The sequence below is a fragment of the Aspergillus nomiae genome (assembly GCF_001204775.2).
Source record: "Aspergillus nomiae NRRL 13137 chromosome Unknown contig00350, whole genome shotgun sequence".
Taxonomy (NCBI): domain Eukaryota; kingdom Fungi; phylum Ascomycota; class Eurotiomycetes; order Eurotiales; family Aspergillaceae; genus Aspergillus; species Aspergillus nomiae.
In genome coordinates, this window is record NW_015378405.1 from 1 (window position 1) to 25,634 (window position 25,634).

Consider the following 25,634-nt stretch of genomic DNA (forward strand, 5'->3'; position numbering starts at 1 on the left):
CGATACTATACTTTGGGGAAGGGGAGGGGGGATGTACCGTCTAGTTGCTCGTAAAAGCGGAGGATCGTCGCTGCGGTTAGCACGTCTTCGTTGTAGTCTTCGTTGGGGTCTTTGGAGATCTCGATCAGGTAGGAGATGCAGATGTTGTGGTACCGGATCGCCGAGTCTTCGCTGAGACCTGGTAGTGGGATGCCGTCGAAGATGACGGTGCCGTTGCTGTTGTTGCGGCATTTTAGGGCTTGTCGCATGTGGCCGGCGGATGCTGTCAAGAGGGCATATCGGAGTACTGGGCAGAACATGGCTCGGCCGGGGACTGTCAGGGTGAAATGTCGGTCCCGGTCGGTTGAGTCGAACTGCGGGTGGTTAGCTGTTTGCTCCGGATGATCATGTATCGTTTTGTTCGTGTGATGGGGATGGAGAGGGTACCCAATGAGCTAGCTTCTCCACGAAATAGCGTATCAAGCATGCTTCCTGGAGGTCACTGGTGTAGGAGGCGTCCGAGAAGGTTTGGGGAACGCCTTTCAAAGGCCCCAGACGGTAATGATCTCGCTGTGTCGGGAAAGCATTTAGGGGTTGGTTGGTAGGTTGGGATAAGCAGTCATATGCAGAAGTGTGGGCATAGTAAGACGCTGACTGTGGAGACGGTTCATTAGAGCCTGCGACTGCATTGAAACTGGAAATGCTATAGTGTCTTGAGTTTCGATGGCTCTGTCCAAGCCCTTCTCCATGGGGGTCATGGCTAGTGTTCGCGCAGGTAGATGCTGGAAGTGAATGTGGTTTCTGGCCCTTTCTCCATATCATGGAGCTGGGTGATGGAGAAGCATTAGAGCCGGCGGCATCAGGCTGGCTCTCTTCAGCGTCATCATCTTCGTCGTCGTCATCGCTTTCCTGACGACCGTCCGGATTCACATGGACGTAGTGGAGTCGACCTTCGTATAGTCAGAATCGCGAACAGTAGGCCTATGTTTCCCAATGTAAGTGCAATGGGCGGGATGAATTACCTTTCCGAGGCAGGCCAACCCATTTCTGATCCGACGAGAAATGGAACCTGCGCTTCGGTATTGGCTCGTGTCGAAATTTGAAGCTCTTGGCGCTACGGTCACACTTTGAGCTGGCCTGTCTGCAGCTTTTGCAGGGGTTGCCTCCGTCGCCTATTGGGAGTAGTCAGCACCATAGGGTGACCTGTTCGCACGAGTACCCTGGCTAGAAGACTCACATCGCAAATGCCGATCTGGATGCTCTGACGTTAGCGGCGTGGAATTCTACCCTTTACGGATGGCAGTGCTGACCTTTGCATCTCCTACACGCAGCCGGCCTGTGCTTTCCAGAACTGCTCATTTCCTATATCTGGTTGAGGGCTAGAGATAACCACATGGTCATGGACATGGTGGTTGAACATGCGTTGCGGGGGCAAAACTGTGGGGAAACTTGGGGTAAAATTTCCCCGCTTGGTTGCCGGCCAAATGCTTTTGGGCAAATCAGAGACCGACAAGGCTGACCTCCCACTTCTGGAAAAGGAAGCATTTCCCCATTGGGATGGTTAGGGCTTCCCCGTTCAATCGCTTCATCTGCATGAGATCAACATCGCGGTTGAGTCTATCTGGTTAATCTTTCTGCATGGGCGAACGGCGAGACCCTCAATAGCCTTTTCGGGAAGCTTGGACCTTACTCTCTGCAGTCTTACTTGTTCAGGATGAGGTCACGGTCGGGAAATGAGATTCATATACCGATATTCTGAAATGGTATATATAGACTGAGGAAGTGACCGGGAGTTGTGAACTAACTCTCAGCTCGCAGAATCGTCCCCAAAATGCCGGGAATCTATGTTTTGGCTGCTGCTGGTGCTCTTGTCCTGGGGGCAGGGTACGTGTTCGTTCTTCCGATCGTATACTACTTCTACGACCCTAAAGGGTTTCGCAAATACCCAAACTTCGCCCCCTTAGCGGGTATCACCGACCTTCCTTACTGCTACCTAAGCTCGTGTGGATATCGTTCCAAAGACCTACACGAAGCGCACAAAAATGCACCAATATTGCGCATTGGGCCCAACTCCCTCTCCTTCGGCCGTATCGGTGCGGTCAAGGATATGTACGGCCACAACACACCGTGCGTCAAAGACATCAAATATGCCATGACATGGGGCTCTCATACGCACCTCTTCGACGTCATCGACAAAGCGGACCACGCCGAGAAGCGGAAGCGAATGTCTTCCGCTTTCGCCATCAAGAACCTGGAGAGATGGGAGCACAAGGTGGCCAACGTTACCGGCCGTCTTGTCAAAGCGTTGGACGCGCACTGTACACTCCCGCTGCTTCCAGGCCAGACAGAACCCCTAGCGGCAGATCTCACGTTGGACTACAATAAGTGGATCAACCTGTTCACGATCGAGGCGATTAATCTCATCGCCCTTTCGTCTACCCTCGGACTGCTGGAGAAGGGATCCGATGAGGTTACCGCGCAGAGAAAGGATGGGACAACATACCCGGCTCGGTATCGCAAGTCTCAGGATAGCACCGCACACGCGCAGTCACTCTTCGTTTGGGATTATAAGTACTTCCATTGGCTTTCTAGATTATCAAAGTTGGTTCCCAAATACCGCCAGATGTGGAAAGATGGGGAGCCGTGGGGCGACGTGATCTACCACCAAGCAGCTACTCGGCTACAGCGGTACCAGAGCGGGGAGAAACTGGATGATTTCTTCTCCTCGCTCATGGACGATAAGGCAGGCCACCCCAATAACCTCGAATGGGGCGAGATCGTCGCCGAAGTAGGCGCGATCATCAACGCCGGGGCCGACACCACGGCGATTGCCCTAACGCAAGTCTTGGATATGTTGATCAGACATCCGAAGTACCTGCACAGACTGCGGGAAGAGGTGGACAGCGCCCTGGACGAAGATGAAGTGGTCGCACCATACGATAAGGTGAAGAACCTTCCGTTCCTACGCGCTTGTTTAGACGAAGCATTGCGCCTGATCCCCCCTACATCAGCTGGACTTCCCCGACGGACCCCGCCAGAAGGGGCTCAGATCTTGAACGAATGGATCCCGGGTGACACCAGTGTGTCGATGACAAGTTATTCGGCTCATCGGGATCCTGAAATTTTCCCTAATCCCGAGGAATACAACCCGGACCGATGGATGGACTTGGACAACCGGAGGCGCATGGAGCCGTACTTTGTACCGTTCTCGACGGGGGCCCGGGGGTGTCTCGGACGGAATATCACGTATCTTGAGCAGACTGTTGTGCTTGCAACACTGGTGCATCGGTATGACTTTGCGCTGCCGGCTAATTGGAAGCTCGATCGGTTCGAGGCGTTCAACCTGATCATGGGTGAGATGCCGATGAAGATCTGGCGAAGGGAAACGGCATGACTGCGTTAGAATAGATATCTATGGTAGACGACGTTAATGAAATTGAGGATCATGAGTATGGTACAATTGTCCACTTTTGCTATTCGAGACCGGATCTAGTGGCTTTAGTGTCTGTTCACGATGGAGAAGTGGATACAGACAAGCATTCCGAGTACAAGTGGACCACGATTAGTTCATATACTACCCACGGACATTTAACCTAGCACCCTGATTAACAAGCCGTTGAAGCATAACCTCAGACTTCCAGGGATGGATGACTATCACCATATTCTAAATCCAGAAAGGATTCTTCCAAAGTTGGACCAAACAGGGATCATGCATGTATTTTAGCCGGAAAGCCGTGCGAAGGGGAATCGGCAGCCAAGACTGCCCAACGCTCGCCTTCATTAAATTGCGGAGACAAGCATCCTCAGGCCATTCGTGGATCATTCCTTAATTTATCTTCCGTGCGCTTTAGCCGGACTGATAGTTGCTGGCGGCATGCATCGTGATTATCCGAAAGCCTGTTGCCCGTCTCCCAATCTCTCATTCTTCATCCTTTATTTGTTCAACGCGATCCATTTGATCCACTCAAGATGCCGGTGATACCTTACTCGATTCCCCCGGAGAATCATCGGCGCCTGACATCATGAGAGCTATACGACGCTTGGATTCGACCCGGAGCCACTTCCTTAATTAAAGCTGGCCTGTGTGGAGAGCTCGCCTTGGCCTGCTGTTCGGACTGTGTGGGGTTTAATACTTTTTCTCCATGAGCTCATTTCATTTCTCCGGCGGGCTAACCCATGCTGAGAAAATGGCCTGGAATTTAAAGTCGTCGCATTTCTCCTCGTTGGGCCTGCGTGGAGGCCGACACAATTACTCAAGGGAGCTCGTCTTCGTCGAGAAAAATGGTTTCCGGTGTCTTTACGAAGGGGCTTCTGCTCCTGGGCCTCTTGTCCGGCCTGTCGCTTGGTCAAGATGAGAAACCTCGCTACAAGGATCCCAGTGCTCCGGTGGAGGAGCGCGTCAGCGACTTACTGGGTCGCATGACGCTCGAGGAGAAGATGTCTCAATTGATTCAGGGTGCGATTGGAACTGTCCATCTTTTACCAACAGCTGTATGGTGGACGTATTAATTGATTATTGCAGGCGATATCACCAACTGGATGAATGATACCACTGGAGAGTTTAACCTCACGGGTTTGGAATGGAGCACGAAAATGAGGGGTGGAATGTTCTACGGTAGGCAATTGACCTCTCCATATTATTATCGCAGTAACTAACGAGCGATGGTTCTCAGTTGGATATCCCGTGCCGTGGGATTTCATCGCAGATAATGTCAAGAGAGCTCAGGACTATATTCTCCAGAACACCACGCTGGGAATCCCCGCCATTGTTCAAACCGAGTGTATGTTCTCGTCATGTTGGATTCGCTGAAACATGCGCTGACAGCCTTGGATCCCATAGCTCTCCACGGATTCTTAATCGGCAATGCAACGATTTACAACTCCCCCATCGGATTCGCATGCTCGTTCAACCCGGAGGTGAGCCCCTCCACGACTCAGACCCCCAGACCAGCGAAGCTAACACACAATTCCAGCTGATCGAAAAGATGGCGCGCCTCATCAGTCAGGAGGCCACAGCCCTTGGAGTCAACCACCTGATGGGACCGGTGGTTGATCTTGCCCGTGAACTGCGATTCGGAAGAGTAGGCCTTTGCACTACGTTCCCTTAATAGCACAGACCTAACCGTCGCTTACAGGTGGAAGAGACATACGGCGAAGACCCGTATCTCGCAGGCGAAATCGGATATCACTATACCAAGGGAATCCAAAGTCACAATGTCTCCGCCAACGTCAAGCACTTTGTGGGATTCTCACAGCCCGAACAGGGCCTGAACACTGCACCGGTCCACGGTGGAGAGAGATATCTGCGCACTACGTATGTCCTCTGTTCTAATCGACTAAGGTTCCACCAAGCAGTGGGCTAATCAATTCGGTATAGTTGGTTGCCGTCGTTCAAGCGCGCGATTATGGATGCCGGCGCATGGAGTATCATGAGTGCGTACCACTCGTAAGTATACATTTCGGTCATGAATATGATCTCCCTTCACTCTATTTCTAACCATATATAGATACGACGGCATCCCCGCCGTAGCTGACTACCACACCCTCACCGAGATCCTGCGCGAAGAATGGGGCTTCAAATACTGGGTGACCAGCGACGCCGGCGCAACCGACAGACTCTGCACAGCCTTCAAGCTCTGCCGTGCCGACCCCATCGACAAGGAAGCCGTGACGCTGGCCGTGCTGCCAGCCGGGAACGACGTCGAGATGGGCGGCGGCTCATAGTGAGTGCCATTCCGCCAATCAGTTCAACTGATGAATGCCTAACACGAGACAGCAACTTCGAAACGATCGTCGACCTGGTCAACACCGGCAAGCTCGATATTGAAATCGTCGACACGGCCGTGTCGCGTTTGCTCCGGGCGAAGTTCGAAATGGGTCTCTTCGAGAACCCCTATAACGGTGCCCCGGCGTCTGACTGGCACAAGCTCATCCATACGCAGGAGGCGGTTGATCTTGCCCGCGAGCTGGATCGGGAGTCGATCGTTCTGCTGGAGAACCATGATAACGCGCTCCCCTTGAAGAAGAGCGGCAGCATTGCTGTTATCGGGCCCATGGCGCATGGGTTCATGAACGTGAGTCCTTGCTGGTCTTCTTGCGGCCCATACATAATATCCCAGGGAGAATGCTAACTAACGCACACGCACAGTACGGAGACTACGTCGTCTACGAAAGCCAGTACCGCGGCGTGACCCCATTAGACGGCATCAAGGCCGCCGTCGGCGACAAGGCGACAATCAACTACGCGCAGGGCTGCGAGCGCTGGAGCAACGACGAGTCCGGCTTCGCCGAGGCAGTCGAAGCAGCCCAGAAATCCGACGTAGCGGTCGTGGTCGTGGGCACCTGGTCTCGCGACCAGAAGGAGCTCTGGGCCGGCCTCAACGCAACGTAAGACCACACCCTCCCTCCCTCACTCACTCCCTCCCTCCACCTCCTTGGATCGACGAACTAACAACACGTCCCAGAACCGGCGAACACGTCGACGTGAACAGTCTCAATCTCGTCGGCGCGCAAGCACCCCTCATCAAAGCGATCGTCGACACGGGCGTGCCCACCGTGGTGGTCCTCTCGAGCGGCAAGCCGGTGACGGAACCGTGGCTCTCGAACAGCACGGCGGCGCTCGTCCAGCAGTTCTATCCCTCCGAACAGGGCGGCAATGCGCTCGCGACGTGCTCTTCGGCGACTACAACCCCTCCGGCAAACTGTCCGTCAGCTTCCCGCGCTCCGTCGGCGACCTGCCCATCTACTATGACTATCTGAACTCGGCGCGCGAGATCGGCGACGCAGGGTACGTGTATTCGAACGGGACGCTGGAATTTGGGCACCAGTATGCGCTTGGCAACCCCAAGGCGTGGTATCCGTTCGGGTATGGGAAGAGTTACTCCGGGTTCGAGTATGGGGCTGTGACGCTTGATAAGATGAATGTGACGGCGGCGGATACGGTGACGGTGAGTGTGGAGGTGAGGAATACGGATGCGGCGAGGGATGGCACGGAGGTCGTGCAGGTGTATGTGGTTGATGAGCTTGCGTCGGTGGTGGTGCCGAATCGGTTGCTGAAGGGGTTCAAGAAGGTGGTTATTCCTGCTGGGCAGAGTAAGACTGTGGAGATTCCGTTGAAGGTGCAGGATCTGGGCCTGTGGAATCTCCGCATGAAGTATGTTGTGGAGCCGGGGGCTTTTGGTGTGCTTGTGGGCAGTAGCTCTGAGGATATTCGGGGTAATGCTACTTTCTATGTGCAGTGATTAGGGTTGGTGTTGAGGTTGGTTTACGGTGGATTCGGATACAGATATTTTGAATTATACATTTATTTGCTCGGTTATCATTGATATGGCACTTTTTGTTGGACATGACTCGTAAATTACCGTGATTCATAGGCTGATGCGTACTATTTGCATGCCATTTTGCTCCCCGGATTTGCAGTGATCGAGTTGATATTGATCATGCAGTTCCTTCATAATAAACCCGAAAACAGTTCATGAACGCAGAATGGACAAATATAAGAGAAGAAATATGCGTGATGCGAAGTATCGTACATCTCTCAGAGAAAGTAATCGCCCATGCTTTGTGCAGGACCTTACGCTTGCAAACTCAACACGTCCTTTACACTCGATGGAACCAAACATGAAAATCAAGGCTCAGCTAGAGGAGTCGTTTTTGTTTTCAGGTTCATTGCTTGAGTTGGTATCGTTTTCGGTTCCTGCCTCGGCTTGCACTTGCGTGGTTTCATTCGCTTTCTGTGAGCTGGTACTGCCAGTCCGGACCGGCGTGCTAGGCTCTGCATAGCTGTTCCTATCTCCAGTTGACCTGCCCTCTCGCCGACTTTTTGCACCCTCCTTCAACTTCTCCCACCGATCTCTGTACTTTCCTAGGACGTTTCGTAGTTTGTCGTTCTCACGGCCAACCTTGTCGAGTTCCTTCTCGCTCTGCTGGATTAGCTCCTCGAGCTCTCTGATGCGTTGCTCTTGATCCGTGGCGGCTGGTGTGGAGAGGGGAGCGATAGGTGAAGCGACGGCAGGAGAAGACTGAGGGTAGTGCTCTGGAGATGGAACATTTTGATGACGCATTGCCCTCAGGGATTGCTGCAGAGCTACGGAAGATGATTGCGCGTTGACCTCCCACATGTGCAGACGTTTGGACAAAGTATCAGTCAGATGTTTCAGAGCTTGGTTTTCCATCTGCAGTTCCTCTAGGGTCTTAGGGCTCTGCATGCTGGTAAGCTTTTCTTTGCCTCGAGTGCCTCTGCCCTTGCTCCCCGTCATGCTCTGACGCATTTCGGGTGATGGCGGTGTCTCACGGGCGTCCACGAAGTCCTCGTCACCCTCGTCGAAACTACTTCTTCGAGCTTCCTTCTCAGCCCTGCTCAGGATTCCGGCATAGGAAACAGTTCCACCTGTTGTGGGCACGACGTAGAACGATTCCGCCGCGCTTCCTGTTCCCCCGCCCGTTGAATCTCGGACAGCACGTAATGCAGCGCGTGAAAATATTTTGTTGATATCGGTGTCCCCCGATTGGCCCTGGCGATCGGACACTGCAGGTTGACGATCCACCTTCGTATCTGCCGACGTTTTGCGAATAGATTCAGCCTTTTCTGACGCGTCTGAACCCAAAGGGAGGCCTGCGAAAGCCAAGGGTGCGGACAGCTTGGAAATAAGGCCTTCAAAGGTGGAATAGAACCGTTGGAATGGCTCGTCGGACGCGGCTTGTCTGTCCTTGTGATGGGATGATTCAACATCTGGAGGTACAAACTGTTGCGAGGTAATATCGGTAGGGCTGGCTGCAGGTTGGTTCCATGACTGCTTAGATGGCGTCCGGTTGGGGCGTTCCTTAGTCGCATAGGCCTGTCTTTCTCGTAGTCTGGCCTCACCGGTCCTGATCTTTGCCGGTCCCTCCGTCATCTTCGCCCCTGCCTGCTGTGAGGAAACTGTCGGTGACACCGGGGAACCATGGCGTGGCTGTGACGGAATGCCTCGAGCTGAAGCTAAATTGCTAGCGATTGACGAAGTCTCCCTTGCCGGTAGGCGAGCGTGTCCGAGTAGCTTGGGTGGGTGTTGTTGCGTATCTGTCTTCGCTCCCCCCGATTCTACAGTCACTTGTTGTATACTCGAGACAGCAGCGGCTGGGTTCTCATGCTGGAATCGCAAGATCTGGGCGAGCTTTTTATGGTGTTGCTCGAGAAGCTGTAGCGTCCTTAGGGCCTGTGTGATATGTACATGTGAGCGTCTGGCAAACCCTTAAGGAATAGCGGATGAGTATACTTCACGATCTGAACTTTTTTGGGCCGCTGCAGCAAACTCGCCCGCGGCCAGATCATGTTCCTCGCTCGCAGCAACTGGGTTTGACTTGCGGGTCTCCAGAACTGCATTCCGTGCATGGGTATGAGCCTTGAGCGGGGAGATTCTGTCAGGCTGGGTATACGACGCACAAAGCTCCCAGTGTTGGTTGATGACATACCAAGGTAAGCGGTGCAGTCTCCATGGCTGCCGGAGTCGCCTATCGCTCTCTCCAAGAGCGACCGTTTAGCTAACAGCCTTGATGGTGGACCATGGAATGAAAGAGTGACAAGCAACTTGCAGTCGCACCACACGAGTGACGACATTACCTGGATCACGAGCCTATACGGTAATTTACCAGTACCGTTACCGATCTTAGTCATCCAGGTCTAGATCGCATACTTTCGACACTCAAGAATGTACATAATACTTCTTACTACATAGTTACACCGTGTACACCATGCCATACTTGCACTGAAGGTAACCCCCTGTTGCAATCTTCTCCTACGTTACTATTCTCGGACTTTGGCCGCCTTTCCAGCCTGCGTAGCGTCGCAACCGCAGTTACCAAGTGTGTTGCAAGCGGCGATATTCTCCCGATCCGGTGCTGCAGGGTTCCTCGAGTATGGAAAGCAAACAGGGCAGAAAATGGTGTTGACAGAGCTATCGACGGGCTATTTTACCTAGCTCTGTTGACGTCAACTGAGCCCATACGGGCGTGTAACGCTGAATATAGAGGGCTCTGGGATGGACCTTTTCCCTACAGATTCTTACAAGTACTTGGCCGCTGCTCCAGGGCAATCGGATCCTAGAAACGCAGGGTGTATCTAGATACATTGGGTCATGTCCAAGATGTTTAAAACAAGCAATCATGCCTTCCTTGGGTTGTGGAATGAATGGACATGGGGAACAATTTAATGCCTGAATAAAACAAGGCCCCATCGTAGATTTGGGGTGACCACAGTTATGTGAGAGATTTGAGTGTAGCTTGGTGGTTGAAGGATTAGTACAACCCTCTTGATTTGTGTCAGAATGCGTCCATGGTAAGAGTACCAATCCCTTTTGCGGCACTATTCACTTGCCAAGTGAATAGATAGCCTGCACGGTGTAAATGTTACTGTAGTAACACTGAAACTTCAGTCACGCTCTCATAGCATCTATGCCCGAACCTGTATCTTAATAAAATGGCTCTTGTCAGAGAGAAGGTTAGACAAATTTTGGATCGCCCTCTTCCAGACCCGAAAGTTGGGCCACAATCAACAGTTTCGAGCATATTGCATGGCAAGTTCTGATATTCGGCTTCATTTCAAGATACGACCAAACAATCTTTTTGAAATAAGAATCAGTAGCAGGGATGTGAGTTTTGTACTATAGACCAGTCATTTATCACAGCAATGTGGCAGGGTCAGGGTCCTATCGCATCCCAAATGGATCCTTCAACGAATACTATGATGGGCCAGTCGCAGATTAAGCATCTGGTAGTGAATAATCTGTCTCTAAATCAGTGGGTCAATGAGTGATAGATACTAGTGATCATCATGGAAGAGCCAATAATCTTGTCCCTAAGTCAAGTAGGGCTATTAGTTATAGCAGTGACGTAGAAAACCCTCAGCGTGCTGTAATTTTTTGTGTGACTTATACTTCAAAAAAACGTAAGGAGTATTTTTATATATTTGCACCAATGACCAAGTTTGATCATTGAGAAAATTGCTTTTGAAGAGACAGCTTCTCAAATAAGATGTAGGATACATGTTCTGTGAGAAGTATTTGCATAGAAGACCCTATTTGCATCGATCCAAAAAAAAAAAAAAGGAATAAAGGAAGTAAGGAATAGCCTCAGATCCACTTGCGGAACCTGAGGACAGACCAAAAAAATCTCCCCGACTGGGAGTCGAACCCAGGTCTCCCGCGCTTGTTCTCGTATGAGATGACAAGCGGAAATCATGACCGTTAGACCATCGAGGACTTGTTGAGATCACAGTTTAATATTTTAATAATTGTATGAAAACAACCCTTTTGCGTAGGATACGCATATAGTTTCAACTCACGCAATCTGTACATTTTAGCTGTGCTCCTCAAGGGGCGAATGATAAGTTAGTTTCAATGACTGGTTTGAGCAATGACACTGAATTCTATTATTGGGTACATTATGACCATGCTTACAGCCTTCAATTCTTGAGCATTCTTTGGAAAATTATCGGGCCTCTGCATCAGCGTGACTACTCACATAGGTGCAAGTATCATATCAATGGGGGGCATGGCTTGCCACGCAGCATATTGCCTGGGATATTGGATCCGCAGTGGCGAGTAACCTGTAAGAAAGTTGTCCTTCCTTCTATGGCACTCTTACTCCTCAACGAAAAGCCTGCTAGTGTTGATGTTGAGACCGAGAAATGATCTTCAACTTCCCTAGTAGTAGAACACTCCCTATACAGCTTCCATAAACATGATTTGATACTGTAACTTGAATAATACTGCCCAGGTACATTACATTATAGCAACACGATACAAGTTCTAGGGACTTCCAAGGGGTATCCTCCTGGAGACCTCACCCTTTTGTTCACCCTCGACCAGGACCTAAATAAAGCCCATATTAAAAAATGAGGTGGGTGTAGAGGATATTAAGATATAATATGCAATATCTCATGAGACAACCAGGAATAGCACAGAACATAGCTTACTAAATCTACATAACTTATGATGTTTGGAAGAAAGTTACTTAGTAACTAGCTACGCCTGATACATGATAAGGAGTTGCTTTTCTACTTATTTAAGGTTGAAGATATACTCCATACTACTTGAGTCAACCAAACCTTGCAGATCCCTGCATCATGCCTGCATCGGTGATGGTATGATTGTACAGGGGTATTTATATTAAGACCCTGATCAATGCACCTGTATTTTAATGAGACAATCCTCATTAAGCCTGCTAGGAAACGAGTACGAAGACCACACATTCATAGACCCCTCTTAGCTACGAATACGAGTCTCATCACGTACAGCCACAACTTGGCACGAGATAGCTAAGGGGTTGAGCATACGGAGTACTAAATACTCGCAACAGCACTGTTGGGCGGGTCGGAGACTGGATACCTCCGAGTGGGGTTCTCTCACAGCAGAGTTGCCCCTGATAGTCCGATGCTAGGTAGAATCCGTCAATCTCAATCATGTCTGTCCTCCTTGAGCCGTGCGATCTAAACGGAAGAGAATCCTGTGTTATTTTCAGTGATTTAAATAAATAGAACAGGAATATTACGTGTCTATTAATAGGTCCGTCTTGGCGCTTATCTATAGGTGAGTATGAATGTGAGTTGTGCGAATAGTGGCCCTGAAACGATCACATATGTTTCGGAGAGTAGTTCAAACTTAGTGTATGCATATTCTCCTCAGAAAAATGGGCGATTTTAGTACCTCCACCCAGATTTGGGCATGGGTTGATAAAAATAGGGTTAATGATCGTCATGTTACCCCTGATGGCTGAGTCAGCCCATAAGGCTTAGACGCTAGTCCCGAAGTAGTAAGTCAGCAGTTTGTCCACCACCAATACTACTCCAGAACGAGTTACGTCCGTCACCTCGACGGCGGAGTTGACGTTCACTGATCGCTTCGTCATTCCCATTCTCTCTCCCCCCCCCATTCTCCGCTCGCCTTTCCCCTTCACCACCACTTTATTCTCATTTTACTTCATCAGTACTCTTGTACTGTCTCTTCTGCCCTTAACTTATTCACCAGAAGAGGAGAGAAGACTAATCTGATGGCTTCCCGACCGGCGGTATCTTTCCCCTCCGTCTAGCTTCATACGCTCCTATCAGGAACTATTTCGACGCGGGACACGCTGTACTCTACCATGTACATTTGCCCTCAACACTTCACAACTCTCTCGTCTTTGACCACTCTTGCGATTTTGCCCGAATTACCTTTCTTCCGCTAAATCTGAATCGGATTCGATTCCCTCCGATTCCCCATGGCCGACAGTTCCCTAAACCCCGAAGCCCATCCAGCTTCCTCCTCAGACATGCAGAGTATCGGCAAACTTAACCGCTCGAAAACTTCTATTGATGATGCATTAGGGAGCTCTGGCAGGAGCAATGGCCGCTCGTCGTCGATCGACTCTACTTCCGACAGACCCAAATCTCAAGCGGGCGAAGGAACTGATTCTGCAAAGGCTGGCCCCAGCGGATTTTCAAAACTCCTTGCTGCTAGGAAAAAGCGCAAGAAGAAGGAGAGCCAAAAGGCGACAGAAGAGCTGCCGACACAATTTGAATTGGAAGGGGAGAAAGATGGACAAGATAGACCACATGAACCTTCCGAGGACAGGCCTTCATCCGCAGCTAACAACGAAGGCCAAAATCCCCAAGATGATGCTGCTAATCTATTGACTGATGACTCTGAACCTGAGCGGTGAGTCGTACCCGTTACATCTGACGCTGTATCGCCGAGAAATAACAGAGTACTGATTAGCCATTATTTGTCCAGGACCCCTCCTCTCACTACTCGAAAGTCCCACACTGGTTTCTACACGACATCCTCACCATTGATAAAGACTGAATCTACGGATGCGAATGACACTGATAGTGCCCAGGCGGATATAGAATCTGCTGTTAGTGGGCCAAGTGCCACTGCCCATTCTGAGTCCAATGCGGATACAGAGCTCTCGAGGCCCCCTTCTCAACCAAGCTCGACATTGGGTGTCCCAGAAGATCGTGGCGGTAAGAAAAGAAGCGTCTCACCAGGGAGACGGTGGAAAGGCGCATTCGGCTCGAGCCAGGATAAAAAAGATTCCAGTCGTGATCGGTCATCTTCTACCACAAGTGAGGGCAAGAAAGGCGGAGGTCTATTCGGAAGCAGTAGGAGAAGCAGTACATCATCAAAGAAAGGCCCAACTATAGTCGCCGAGTCTCCTCCGCCTCTGCCACCTCTAATTCATACAGACATCAAGGAAGAGAAACCTGTACAGCCCTCAGATCACGCTGCTCCAAGCACACCTCCCCGCCGTACTATCCCAGCACCCCGCACTACGCTGACTCCACCCACCCCTCGAACTGAAGCTGCCGCTAATCTCTACTCGTCTCCGGATGTCACCGAATCGCCTGACTCTTTGAAAGGGAAAGACCCGCTGCCACCGGGCATTGTCGTAAGTCCGTCAGGGAACATGATCTCACACCGGCGTGTACGGTCTGCTTCTTCCGTTAGTCACAAGCCCAGTAAGCTGTCTAACTCAATATCCGCTCTGGGTCCAACTGTTGAAGAAGCGAAGGTGGCCTCGAAGACCAACCCTGGCGCCCAACAAAGTGGATTTTTCTCTTCTGTCTTTAGTGCGGCACAAAACGCTGCCTCATCGCTAAGCAGCAGCCTCAATACTCAGCCAAAGACCCGCAGCCCCTCTCAGCAGGTTTCCACGGAGCCTGAGAATGTCTCGACTACGGAGGGAGGAAGTAGCCAGAACGAGACGCAGGAACCTAGCAAAACCGAACAGAAAAAGCCATTGGCAATTGAGACATTAGGATCCGGGGATCTTGACTTCAGCCACCTGGATATTGCTGTGCCGCCTGGTGGATCCGTCTCAACACCCGACGGCGTTGTCATAACCAAGCCGGACATACCATCCGAGAAGCGCAAGAACACCGCAGTCCATCAGCGAGATGAAGAGGCCGCAAGGCTTGAAGATCGACATGCTGCGCGTGCGGTCACCATGGCCTATGAGAAGCCATCAGAGGTTTCGGTGGTCCCGCCATCGGATGAGAGTCTAGAACTACAATCTACAAGCTCGCTTCCGAGAGACGCCACCGGCGACCATACCTCTCCAAGTGGCAGCGTACTAGATGGCGAAATTAACGTTCGACCTTCTCGCAGTGGAAGCGTACGCAGCCGCCTGACTCGACGGCGTCATCGAGGCTCATCAGCGGCAACGGCATCAACAGCAGCTGCTGTCGGGGCTAGTGCGATGCCACTAGGGATACCAGGTGGTAATTCAAGTGTGCCACGGCTGACTGGGTTTGCTGTTGCCAGTAAAAAGCGGAACAGGGACTTCCATCAACTGTTCCGCAGCGTTCCTGAGGATGATTATTTGATCGAGGATTATAGCTGTGCCTTGCAACGAGAAATCATCCTGGCCGGACGGATCTACGTATCGGAGGGTCACATTTGCTTTTCGAGCAATATCTTGGGCTGGGTGACAACCCTAGTTATCAGCTTTGACGAGATCGTTGCGATAGAGAAAGAGTCAACAGCGATGGTATTCCCTAACGCAATTGCCATTCAAACTTTGCATGCTCGTCACACTTTCCGAAGCTTGCTCAGCCGAGAGTCTACCTACGATCTGATGGTCAACATTTGGAAGATAAACCATCCGGCCCTCAAGAGCTCTGTAAATGGCACCAGAGTCGCCCAGGGTACAGGGGACAAAACTGAGAAGGCCGGAGAAGAGAGCGATGGTGGGAGCGAAGATGAAGACGAGATTTACGATGAGGACGAAGACGGTGATAACGCTGATAGTTTCTTTGAACCTGGTGATGCCAGCGTCAATGGAAGTGATAGGTCACTGCCGCTCAAGGGTCTCAGCCGACAAGCTTCTGGGAACCTTCCAGTCAATGGCACAGCCCCGACAACGTCCAATACAAATGGTGACTCTCGAGGCGGAAAATCGTCAAACGAGAACTCAGGTGGAGACTTCCCTGGCCCTGCTACCCATGGTCCCACGACGTACACCGATCCCGCAGGCCAGTATGATAAAGTGATTAAGGATGAGATTATTCCTGCTCCTCTTGGGAAGGTCTATTCTTATGTGTTTGGACCGGCATCGACAAACTTTATGCCCAAATTTCTTGTAGACAATCAGAAATCCGGCGACCTTCAGTTCGATATTGAAAGCGGTGGTCTAACCAACGACAACAGGACGAGACAATACTCGTACATCAAGCCGCTTAATGGGTCTATCGGACCTAGACAAACCAAATGTATCAGTACTGAAACTCTGGATTTCTTAGACTTGGAGAAGGCAGTTCTCGTTACACTAAGCACTCAGACCCCCGATGTACCAAGTGGTAATGTTTTCTGCACCAAGACAAAGTACCTGTTCACCTGGGCCGCAAACAACCAAACACGTTTCTTAATGACCTGCACCATTGAATGGTCCGGCAAAAGTTGGCTGAAAGGTAAGTTCGTTACTATTCTCGAGTTTATGACCAGCGAACTGATGTGGTTTAGGCCCTATTGAAAAGGGTGCTATTGATGGTCAGGGGACATTTGGGAACGACCTCATCGGTGCGCTCAGAGCTGCTGTTGCGCCTCGTGCTCGTGCTACCTCTAAGGCAGGAGGTAAAGGGAAAGGACGCCGCAAGAAGGGAGATATTGCCAACGAGGAAGCGGCAGCTGCTGCTGCCCAAGCAGCAAGCCATGCGACCAAGCAACAGGCGCAGACTTGGGGACCTCTGGAACCCATACACGGAGTTTTGGAGCCTGTAGTTGGTATTCTTAAGCCCCTGTGGAACGGAAACTTGGCAGTCCTAGTTATCGGCATATTGCTCTTCCTGATCTTTTTCCGGGCACCCTCACAACCGTCAATGTTGTCACACGACATTGGATGTCCTGGCTATTCATTACCCCAGCGACTGGCCGCTTATGAGGAGATGTGGAGAAGAGAGGAGAGCGAGCTGTGGAATTGGTTGGAGGACCGTGTGGGGATGGACGGCATGGTCTTCCCAACTGTCAACAGGCCAGGCGAGTCACGGGCGCATGAAAGAGCTCGAAAATTCCAGAGCGGGCGTGACTTCATCAACAAGGTAGACGAAGACAAGATGTCAGTGCGCGAGATGGACCACGCTATACGCACCACCCGCGAAAAGCTCGACACTCTTGAAAAGATCTTGGCCAATCGGAAAATGCAAGCGGCGGCAGGAGAGGACAATATACATTCGGAGTTGTAAGAAGGCGGGTTGCCTGTCGAGTCTGCTTTGGAAGATGCAGCCAAGACGAAAGGGACAACGACAGAAGAACTTTATATCCTGAACTCTTGTACAGTTGAGTTCAGTATCATTCACTTTACATTTCCTATTTCGATGTTGGGATTTATCGTCTTTTTATTCCCAGCGGGTGCTTGGTGTTTGGGTTTCCATATAACTTTGCCCTCCCGCATCCAATTATCAGGTCATTTCCGACAAGAATCAGTGATTGATTTGCATACTGCTGAGCGGAGCATTATCTTTCCTTTCTTTGTGTTTCTATATTGGCTTTGGATTTGTTCAGACTAGCTCTCGGGAGAGTTACTTTGTACATGTACACCCACTCTCTGTTTATACAACAATCTCAAAATAACTTTTCCTTTTGTTTCATTTGGGACTATCTCTGCTCTTGTAGTGTCTTTTTGGATCTTTTTAGATTTGTACGCATGGTCCACTATGCTGTTTGGTCTTGAACGTAGTATACCAGTGCTCCTAACAACAAGATAAGATCTTAGGATGGCCACTGAGCCTGCTTGTGTCAAGATTATCCCAGTGGCTATTTTCTTGAGAAAACCAAGGTGCGGTATGTATGTTTCCAGTAATACATCGACGGGGCATTGTTTATGCCATCTGGGTGGTTTACGGCAGGTTGTAGAATATAGTAGGACAGGATTTGTCTAGCAAAAGCAACAACTCAAAGCCATTGAAAAGTTCTCAGAAGGTTATCAAGTCTTGTGTATAGTACAGCATAAAACTCAACAGGGCACAAGACAGCATTACATTCGTATAAAATATGCCAAAGCTAGATCGCACATCAATAGCATGATAAGCAAAGCAACAAAAAAATAGCGTACATCATAAATATATGAACATCGAAGAAAGGAACCAAACTAATGAGATATCATAGAGCAAATTCGGAGTCGTAGTTGTATCTTCGTGTATGATTTAGAAAGAGCTCATGCGGTCGTTAAAGGTTTATGAGATGGTCTCGGAAGGCGAGGTCTTTTCTATGTTCCCTCATAGGGCTTAGGGCGCGAGGAAACCGAGAATCGTGGTTCGTCCTCTTCTTCAATTTTTTGGTGCCGCTTCTTTTTCTTTTTGTTGACCTTCTTCATTGCTTCCCTAGTGAGTTGCTCACGGAACAGCCGTTCCACCACATCCTTCTTCCGGGTCTTTCGGTCGCCGATCATGATTAGGATGCCGCCGGTGATATTGCAAGTAAGTGAACAACAAAGAATGACAGTAGTTAGGGCGAAGGGGCGGTGGTGATAACTGATACCCCACGTGCAGGCGCCGAGCGCAATTTGAAGCATGGAGTGGCAGTCTAATAGGACGACAATGGCGATGAGCATGCGAAGAGGAAAGGCGTGGTGCGTCAGTGTTTCGTGCGGTTTATAGAAGGTATGAGACTTGGACAATTTGGTTTGATGGTGAACTAGCTTTTGTTGCTGCAGAGGGTTCAGCACAGAGAACTCATACTCCTCGTCTTTAGGCGTATCCCCGAATTCAACGTCGACATCGATCTCACGACGAGTGGGTAGATCATTTTTATCTTTTAGATCTGGCAGTTGACGCTTTTGACGGACTTTCCATGTTCGAAAAGTGTAGTGAGCAATAAAACACATGTGGTATGTGTCAATCGCACGGAACGGTGCCAGCCCGTCACCCATAATGGCGAACAAAGCAACAAGAACGTTGTCGATCACGTTGATGATGTATAGCTGCCGCCCACCAACATTAATCCAACCTGGCCACTTGGTTAGTGTATTGCGTAAAAAGGCCACGAGCCAGGAATAAGAGCCAGGGCCATACCGATCAGGAACAACACCCAAGCCAGACCGAAAAGAGTAATGAGGGTTGCGTATAGAGTGATGAGAAACCCGAGTGCTACAGGGCCAACGGTTAGTAAGCGGTTCAGCGCTGCAGCTGATCAGTACATACGTTTAGAAACATATTTCCCAAAGCCCTTCATCGCCCGCTTGAACTTCGAACGACGAGAATGCAACATGTGCCGGACATGATCGTTCAATTCTTCTATGTCTCTCGCAGACCAGCCCTCGAGATTGCTTCCTTCAGGTAACACGGCAAATTGTGGATCTTGTTTCCCCAACACTGCCGATAGACTCGTCAGAGGTCGTTCTAGTGACGGACGGCCCTCGGGCGATTTCTCAAATGCTTCCTCGCCCTCTTCTGTTTCCGTCGATTCCTCCCCGGTCGACTCCGAGGACTCCGAGGACTCTCTCGGTGGCGAAAGTGCATAGGTCGGGTTACGATTGATTAGCGGGCCCAGGTTGGGCACAAACAAGGAGTTTTGGACGTTTGTCAGGGTCGACAGTGCTGAAACTTCCGGGTCTGGCGAATGTTAGGGCATGTTACCACAGATGTTTGATTCGGAGCATACCAATAACATCCAAGACATCCACCACGTGGGGATGGTATTCATTGTCCGCGGTGTCAGCCTCTGATGGAGGAACAGCCCCGCTCGAGGCGCGGTTGCGCGAGAACCGGTTCATAGCTGCTTCACTCGTCCAACGCAGAAGACCCAGACTTCCTCGCCTTTGCACCCGGGCTGGGGGCTCTAAGGGATGTACTTCGGCGAACGGCCGATTCGCAGGAGTTAAATGGATTGGACTTGTATTTGTCGGCTCTTCCATCAAGGTATGCATTTGGTCTGGAGGGAGCCGGGGGAGGGCGGATGGATTGGGAGCAGACCACCTCCCCGGCCGCGGTTCGGAACTGCTGCGGCGACGATTTCCCTGCCATGCGTCCTCATCTGCGCCTTTGACGGGAGGCGGCGAGGTGACATTGATGCTTGAAGCATTACGAGGGTCCCGGGAGACACTCTGCTGGATTTGGGGGATAGCATTGTCCAACGAGGGTAGACGCTGAAGACGGATGGTAGGGCGGCGAGACCGGAGCGACGTCGCACGTTGTCGCCGCTGCAATGACGTCGGTTGAGTCGTGGACGGTGGCCTTGGAGCTTCTGCAGGAGGACCATCAGAACCATCGACAGGCTCTATATGATCCATTGCGAGAAGAACCCACTCTCAGCTTGGGGTGGGGGAATGAGATCAGTCAAACGAGTGAAAGTGGCACAGTTCAGGTAAAATATACGGAGAGAAAAAGTGGAAAACGTAGGGGAAAGAAGAGGAGAAGAAGGGTCCAATGTGAACTCTATTGCCATTGCTTGAGTAAGCGCGCCAAGCCGTGGGACTTGACTAACCTTATTCTGCTCGGCGTCTTGGTTGGCTGACAACTCACTCCAACCCCGTCGGCAGTTCTGGGCCTCCGTACGCGATATCAAAAAAGGTGGAGACGGGAGAGAGACGCACCGCAATAAATAACCCGGTCCTTCACAAAGACCTCAATCACAGTCATTTCAATAGACAAACAGTCATACATCAATAAAGAATGTTGCTTTGTGGTAGACTAGTCATCAGACACAGCGCCAGGTGTCATGGTTACCTGATACATCTTGTCTGCCTGGGCCAGAGACCTTCAGACCAACCGAACACAACTCCCACCTGAAGGTGTCAGAATAGAGTATTGGATTAGATATTAAGTGCCTCCACTATTCTTGACTGAGCTGCCATTGATCGACATGGCCAATGTCTTTGTTCAGAGAACAATAAACATGTCACCAGAAATCGACATTCACTGCTATTCATCGCATCTTACAACCCTAACTGGCTTTCGTGTTCTAACCTCACAACTATATGATTCTCTCTTCAGTCATCCTCTTAATTTCCACCTTCATCCATAAAGCTCTCACTCTATTTTCAGAAACAAGACATCTGACCAGTACGCTAAGACTACCAAGTTTCAGCAAGGTAGTGAGTGTACAATCACTAGTTGAAGGGCACCAAGACTATATGAAATGTTGGCTCTTCTGCAACATAGTTGATACTGACAGGATTACGATTTTACCAGCGAGACTGACTGACCATCCTTGCATGTTGCGAAATTATTCTCTCCTGTCAACCCAAACCTCTTGGGAAATGGCTACGAAGCGGCCTGCCTCGCCGGATGTGCGCTCCGACCAGCCCACAAAGAAAGTAAAAGTCATGCACGAGAACCAGGAGTGGATCCTTGACGAGGAAGAAATCCCTACCACCCCGTCTTCCCCACTGTCTCCCAGCGAGACCAACGATAGTTCTGCCGATGCAGAAACCTTGTCTGAATCCTCTGGTACGGACTCGGTCAAACCGTCTCCTTATACCGATGAGTTCTTTGCAGATATGGCCAATATCATTGCGAATCTCTTTCCTTTTGAAGCGTTTGCCAAAGCCCATGGCTGCACAGTTGGCGACGTTTCACAAGCGATTAGTGCCATGGTTGTTGCTCCTCTGTCTGACCCATCCTTCACCTGGCACAGTGATAGTGAGATCTCTATCGCTGAATATGGACGAGGCATGATCAGTATCTGGAACGAGCATTACGAGCGCAAGCTTCGAAACACTGATACGACGAAGTTAAATATCGATCTAACAACCCCCAAATGCTCCACGAGCTCTTCGGGAATTGAGACACCCTCGGAAGATGGGAGTGTCTTGTCAGAAAGCTTCAATAAAGCACTACTTGGAGAAACGTCGTCCGAAGATGAAGTGGAGCCCCCAGATAGCGAGGCACCGGGTCTATCAAAGAAGAGTTGTCTCAGCACACAGTCACAGAAAGCAGCGCGACGACCGGCCAAGAGGGTGAGATGGGCCCCTCCCCTCTCGCCGGTCGTCCGCGAGAAGGTGTACAAGGACGACTATGGCAACTATGTCCCGGTCCCGACACCAGAAGAGATCAAGGAGAAGGGGCGGAAAAAATTGCGAGAAGAAGTGCGGGCGAGCAAAGGGCTACTTGAACGGCCCGAACCAACGTATAGTGCATTCGACCTAGAGGTCCTTGCGAATTTTGACGACCTGGAATATGTGGTGTAGCCTGCACTCTGTACAATGATAATCCTAGGTCTTTCTTCTTCCTTGTTTTTTATTTATGTATTTTTCTTTCTTGCTTTCCCTTACTTGCTTTGTTGTTTATTGTTGTTTGCCAATAAGCGGGAACGCCGCCATAGCGTCAGGATTGACGTAGCTGCGGGCCTCTTGATCTGCGGTACATACGACTGATGTCGATTGAAGAATGGGGTACATTGTGTCTTTCAGGCATTCATTTTGATCTTTTTTATTTAATATTTTTAGAATAATTAGCAGAGATACTGGTGATTGATCCTTTCATAAAATACTATGTAATTAGTTCTTTGAGTTTCCCATGCAATTGAGTTACCGATATGCAAGATGTGTGAGGGGGATTTTGGTTGATCTCACATGACATTGCGTTTAGTAAGCTCTCAATTGGACCAAATTGGACCACATCCCAAATTCCAAGATTGTTGTGTGCTCCACCGGGTGATGGAGTACGAGAAAGGATCTCCTATCCACTCAAGATGGCCGAGGAGAGAGAGCGTGGAGAACCTATGACGGGATTTGACCAGATATATGGTGGCAAGTGGAGAACCCGGTGCTGGAAGATACGATGTGTTTTTGGTGATCTGGAATGTTCCCCCCAAGGAGGGGTAGAGTCCAGGGTGTGAATTGGGCGGTCAGAATGATCCCACCCGAAGAATGGGAGGGAACAATAAGAGAATTCCCATTGTATGGACATGTAAGTAGGGGATGGGGATAAGAAAAGATGGGGGTAGGAGGGCGATTTCCAGGTCATGTGCCCATCATGCGATCAATGAGTCAGATGTGTTGTTTTTTCTTTTTTGGGTTTGTTGCAGAAAATCTGCTAAACAACGGGCGGTGATGTCAGATGTGAGCGCTAAGCGCGACCCTAGCCCGTAGTGGGCGAAGGTGCCTGAAGACTGGCCAGACCGCCGCCTTCCAATCCCGTAGCTCCGTTGGGTGTCGAAGTGACTAACGACACGTCGTGATTACCGTTAGCATCGTCAACCTGAGGCCACCACATACCCGTCCTGGCTTAGCGTGCCACCCTCGCTGCCTGCCCTTTTTCTCTCTCCTTCTCCTTTCTGCCCCGTCGACTTCATCCTTCCTCTCAAGGCAAATCTCCATCGTGATCAACTAAGGATTTCCCCCGTCAACCACACGTATCTAGGGCACCAAGCTACCCTTTTCCTCCTCCCCCCTCTTCAAGTTACTCCCACCCATCCATTCAAGGAGTTTCAAGTACAGGCAGCCTTTAGCTACCCTGAGTCCTTGACAACACACAACCGGTCAGGTTTCCTCGCGATTTACACCAAGTATCTTCAACTCTCGACCTTGTGATCTCAGCCATCAAGATGTCTACTGCCGTCGAAAACCACGCCGACAACCAGGCCGCTACCACTCCCGCCGTCGCCGCCGCCACCACCACTGAGGCTACTACCAACGGCACTGCTCCTGCCGCCCCGGCGCAGTCCACCGATGCTGCTGCGGCCAGTGCTGATGAGGGACGTCGGCTGTACATTGGGAATCTCGCTTATGCGACCACTGAGGGGGAGCTCAAGGAGTTCTTCAAGAACTACAAGGTGTAAGTCTTGCACGTTGAGTTCCCCATCACCTTGTTTGTCAAGGTGTTGCTTTGTTTGGACATAAGGTTTCTTGGCCTGCCAGTATTAGTTGCAAGCCAAGGAGATCATCAATCCATCCCGCTTCCGTAGTTCCCAACTACTACAGGAGTATTCTCAGTTTCTTCTGTGAAGGGCTTGCCATGCCTCAATTGCATGCTCACCACTGAAGAAGCGCCGTCCAGCCGTGCCCTGCATTTCTAAAAATGATATAAGCTAGATGCTAACACAGATTTATTACAGTGAAAGTGTCTCCATCCCTGTGAACCCTCGTACCAACCGCCCTGTTGGATACGCCTTCGTGGATCTTGCTACTGCCAACGAGGCTACCTCTGCTATTGGTGAACTCTCTGGAAAGGAGATTCTCCAGCGCAAGGTTTCTGTTCAGCTGGCCCACAAGCCTGAGCCTGCCGAGGCCAAGGCCGAGGGTGCCGTAAGTGGCGGTGAGGGTGCCAGTGGCAATGAGGGCCGCAGGAGGACCGGAGGTCGTGGCCGTGGCCGTGGCCGCGGTCGCGGTCGTGGAGGTCGCCTCGGCCGTGGAGGCCGTGCTGTAAGTTTTCCAGTATTAGATGAACGCTAGATTCCTGGGATACTAACATCTTCCATAGCAGAACCAGCCCCAAAATGGCCAGGCTGCTGCTCCCGCCGAGCCTACCGACGTCCCCGGTCAGGCCGCTCCTCTGACTGAGACCACCAACCAGGCTGAAGCCGCTGCTACCTCTGACTCTGGTAAGCAGGCTGCTAAGCCTCGTCCCCGCCCCCAGAAGCAGCGCGGCCCCCCTGAGGATGGAATCCCTTCTAAGACCAAGGTTATGGTTGCCAACCTTCCTTATGATCTGAGTGAGGACAAGGTGTGTATATTTCTTGTTAGCGTTTGAATTTTAGTCGCTAAACCTTCCTACAGCTCAAGGAGATCTTCGCCGCCTACTCGCCCGTTTCCGCTAAGATCGCCCTGCGTCCTATTCCCCGCTTTATGATCAAGAAGCTCCAGGCCCGCAACGAGCGCCGCAAGGGCCGTGGCTTTGGCTTCGTCACTCTCGGCTCCGAGGAGCTCCAGGAGAAGGCTGTGAAGGAGATGAATGGCAAGGAGATCGAGGGCCGTGAGATTGCCGTCAAGGTCGCCATCGACAGCCCCGGCAAGGAAGACGATGTTGTTGCCACTCCCGCTACCGACGCCGAGAAGACTGAGCAGGCAACCGAAGCTCCAGCGCAGGAGAACGCTGCCCCGGCTGCTGCTTAAATGACAAGTCGTTCTCAACCAGAACGAATCAAAGATCTCGACATGCCCACTGTTAAGTCGGGATTTGTTGGAGGAAGAGAAAGGACCTTCGTGCGGATGATAACTTCATACTCTGCCGTCGAGGAGCGTTTTCACAAAAGTCAAAAAAAGGTAAAAAAGACAACGAGGCCAACTACAAAACGCAAAAGTTATCAAAATATTATTCCCGTTCGAATCGGTCACAGGGGACGAATTTACCATGAGGATGAGGCATTGATTATTTCCTATGTTTTTTGCGCACGAACTGCCGCGAGGCAATCGTGTGACTGGAGCGACGAGAGACACCGTAATGTGTGGTTTTCACGGAGACGTGACCTTTTGCTAACGACTATTGCCCTTCTGCTATCCTGTATCTTAGCAACCATTTAGTTTATGATTGATTAGCCGCAAGGCTGGCCTTGTAGTGATTGTTTCCTGGTGCCCTCCATGACTGATTAATCTGTCCCGCGTAGACAATTTAAGAGTTCATATGAGCCTGAAGATATATTCCTATTTCCTTTTTAGTTAAGCGTATCAGAACAAGGCTGCAAGACGAATGCAGTCATACTCAGGTATCCATTGGACTCCACAGGTGCCATAGGAACAGCGCGCGAAAGTGGAACTCTGCAGTGATC

At 50.6% G+C, this 25,634-nt stretch overlaps 8 protein-coding genes across 8 annotated transcripts; 5 read left to right on the forward strand and 3 right to left on the reverse strand.

Moving 5' to 3' along the window:
- Window positions 1–38: 38 nt before the first annotated feature.
- On the reverse strand, window positions 39–1,338 carry ANOM_008903 (Zn(II)2Cys6 transcription factor domain-containing protein; the record flags this gene model as incomplete). The annotated part of the gene is made up of 5 exons (XM_015554159.1): window positions 39–353; window positions 427–929; window positions 1,002–1,151; window positions 1,217–1,231; window positions 1,290–1,338. Coding segments are annotated over 5 exons (1,032 nt in total), but the record flags the coding sequence as incomplete, so codon positions are not given.
- A 472-nt stretch (window positions 1,339–1,810) lies between these two features.
- Window positions 1,811–3,373, forward strand: ANOM_008904 (cytochrome P450; the record flags this gene model as incomplete). Its single annotated transcript, XM_015554160.1, has 1 exon — window positions 1,811–3,373. The coding sequence occupies one exon, from the start codon at window positions 1,811–1,813 to the stop codon at window positions 3,371–3,373; it is 1,563 nt and encodes a 520-aa protein (XP_015403311.1).
- Window positions 3,374–4,260: 887 nt separating this feature from the next.
- On the forward strand, window positions 4,261–7,220 carry ANOM_008905 (putative beta-glucosidase; the record flags this gene model as incomplete). Its single annotated transcript, XM_015554161.1, has 12 exons — window positions 4,261–4,435; window positions 4,502–4,594; window positions 4,653–4,760; window positions 4,820–4,896; window positions 4,953–5,060; window positions 5,115–5,293; window positions 5,357–5,425; window positions 5,487–5,702; window positions 5,756–6,053; window positions 6,128–6,366; window positions 6,444–6,647; window positions 6,692–7,220. The coding sequence occupies 12 exons, from the start codon at window positions 4,261–4,263 to the stop codon at window positions 7,218–7,220; spliced, it is 2,295 nt and encodes a 764-aa protein (XP_015403312.1).
- A 32-nt stretch (window positions 7,221–7,252) lies between these two features.
- On the reverse strand, window positions 7,253–9,529 carry ANOM_008906 (uncharacterized protein). The gene is made up of 3 exons (XM_015554162.1): window positions 9,430–9,529; window positions 9,234–9,359; window positions 7,253–9,173 (listed from the first exon to the last, which is right to left on the reverse strand). Exons 1-3 carry the CDS (start codon window positions 9,451–9,453, stop codon window positions 7,614–7,616), a joined length of 1,710 nt encoding a protein of 569 aa, XP_015403309.1. The 5' UTR covers window positions 9,454–9,529; the 3' UTR covers window positions 7,253–7,613.
- Window positions 9,530–13,212: 3,683 nt separating this feature from the next.
- ANOM_008907 (GRAM and VASt domain-containing protein) lies at window positions 13,213–17,173 on the forward strand (the record flags this gene model as incomplete). Its single annotated transcript, XM_015554163.1, has 3 exons — window positions 13,213–13,649; window positions 13,725–16,402; window positions 16,455–17,173. The coding sequence occupies 3 exons, from the start codon at window positions 13,213–13,215 to the stop codon at window positions 17,171–17,173; spliced, it is 3,834 nt and encodes a 1,277-aa protein (XP_015403310.1).
- Window positions 17,174–18,179: 1,006 nt separating this feature from the next.
- On the reverse strand, window positions 18,180–20,217 carry ANOM_008908 (uncharacterized protein; the record flags this gene model as incomplete). Its single annotated transcript, XM_015554164.1, has 4 exons — window positions 18,180–18,935; window positions 19,001–19,075; window positions 19,130–19,540; window positions 19,590–20,217. 4 exons carry the CDS (start codon window positions 20,215–20,217, stop codon window positions 18,196–18,198), a joined length of 1,854 nt encoding a protein of 617 aa, XP_015403313.1. The 3' UTR covers window positions 18,180–18,195.
- Window positions 20,218–21,186: 969 nt separating this feature from the next.
- ANOM_008909 (uncharacterized protein) lies at window positions 21,187–22,116 on the forward strand (the record flags this gene model as incomplete). The annotated part of the gene is made up of 1 exon (XM_015554165.1): window positions 21,187–22,116. The coding sequence occupies one exon, from the start codon at window positions 21,187–21,189 to the stop codon at window positions 22,114–22,116; it is 930 nt and encodes a 309-aa protein (XP_015403314.1).
- Window positions 22,117–23,228: 1,112 nt separating this feature from the next.
- ANOM_008910 (RNA recognition motif domain-containing protein) lies at window positions 23,229–25,421 on the forward strand. Its single transcript, XM_015554166.1, has 4 exons — window positions 23,229–23,704; window positions 23,985–24,291; window positions 24,350–24,592; window positions 24,646–25,421. Exons 1-4 carry the CDS (start codon window positions 23,475–23,477, stop codon window positions 24,979–24,981), a joined length of 1,116 nt encoding a protein of 371 aa, XP_015403305.1. The 5' UTR covers window positions 23,229–23,474; the 3' UTR covers window positions 24,982–25,421.
- The last annotated feature ends 213 nt before the right edge of the window (window positions 25,422–25,634 follow it).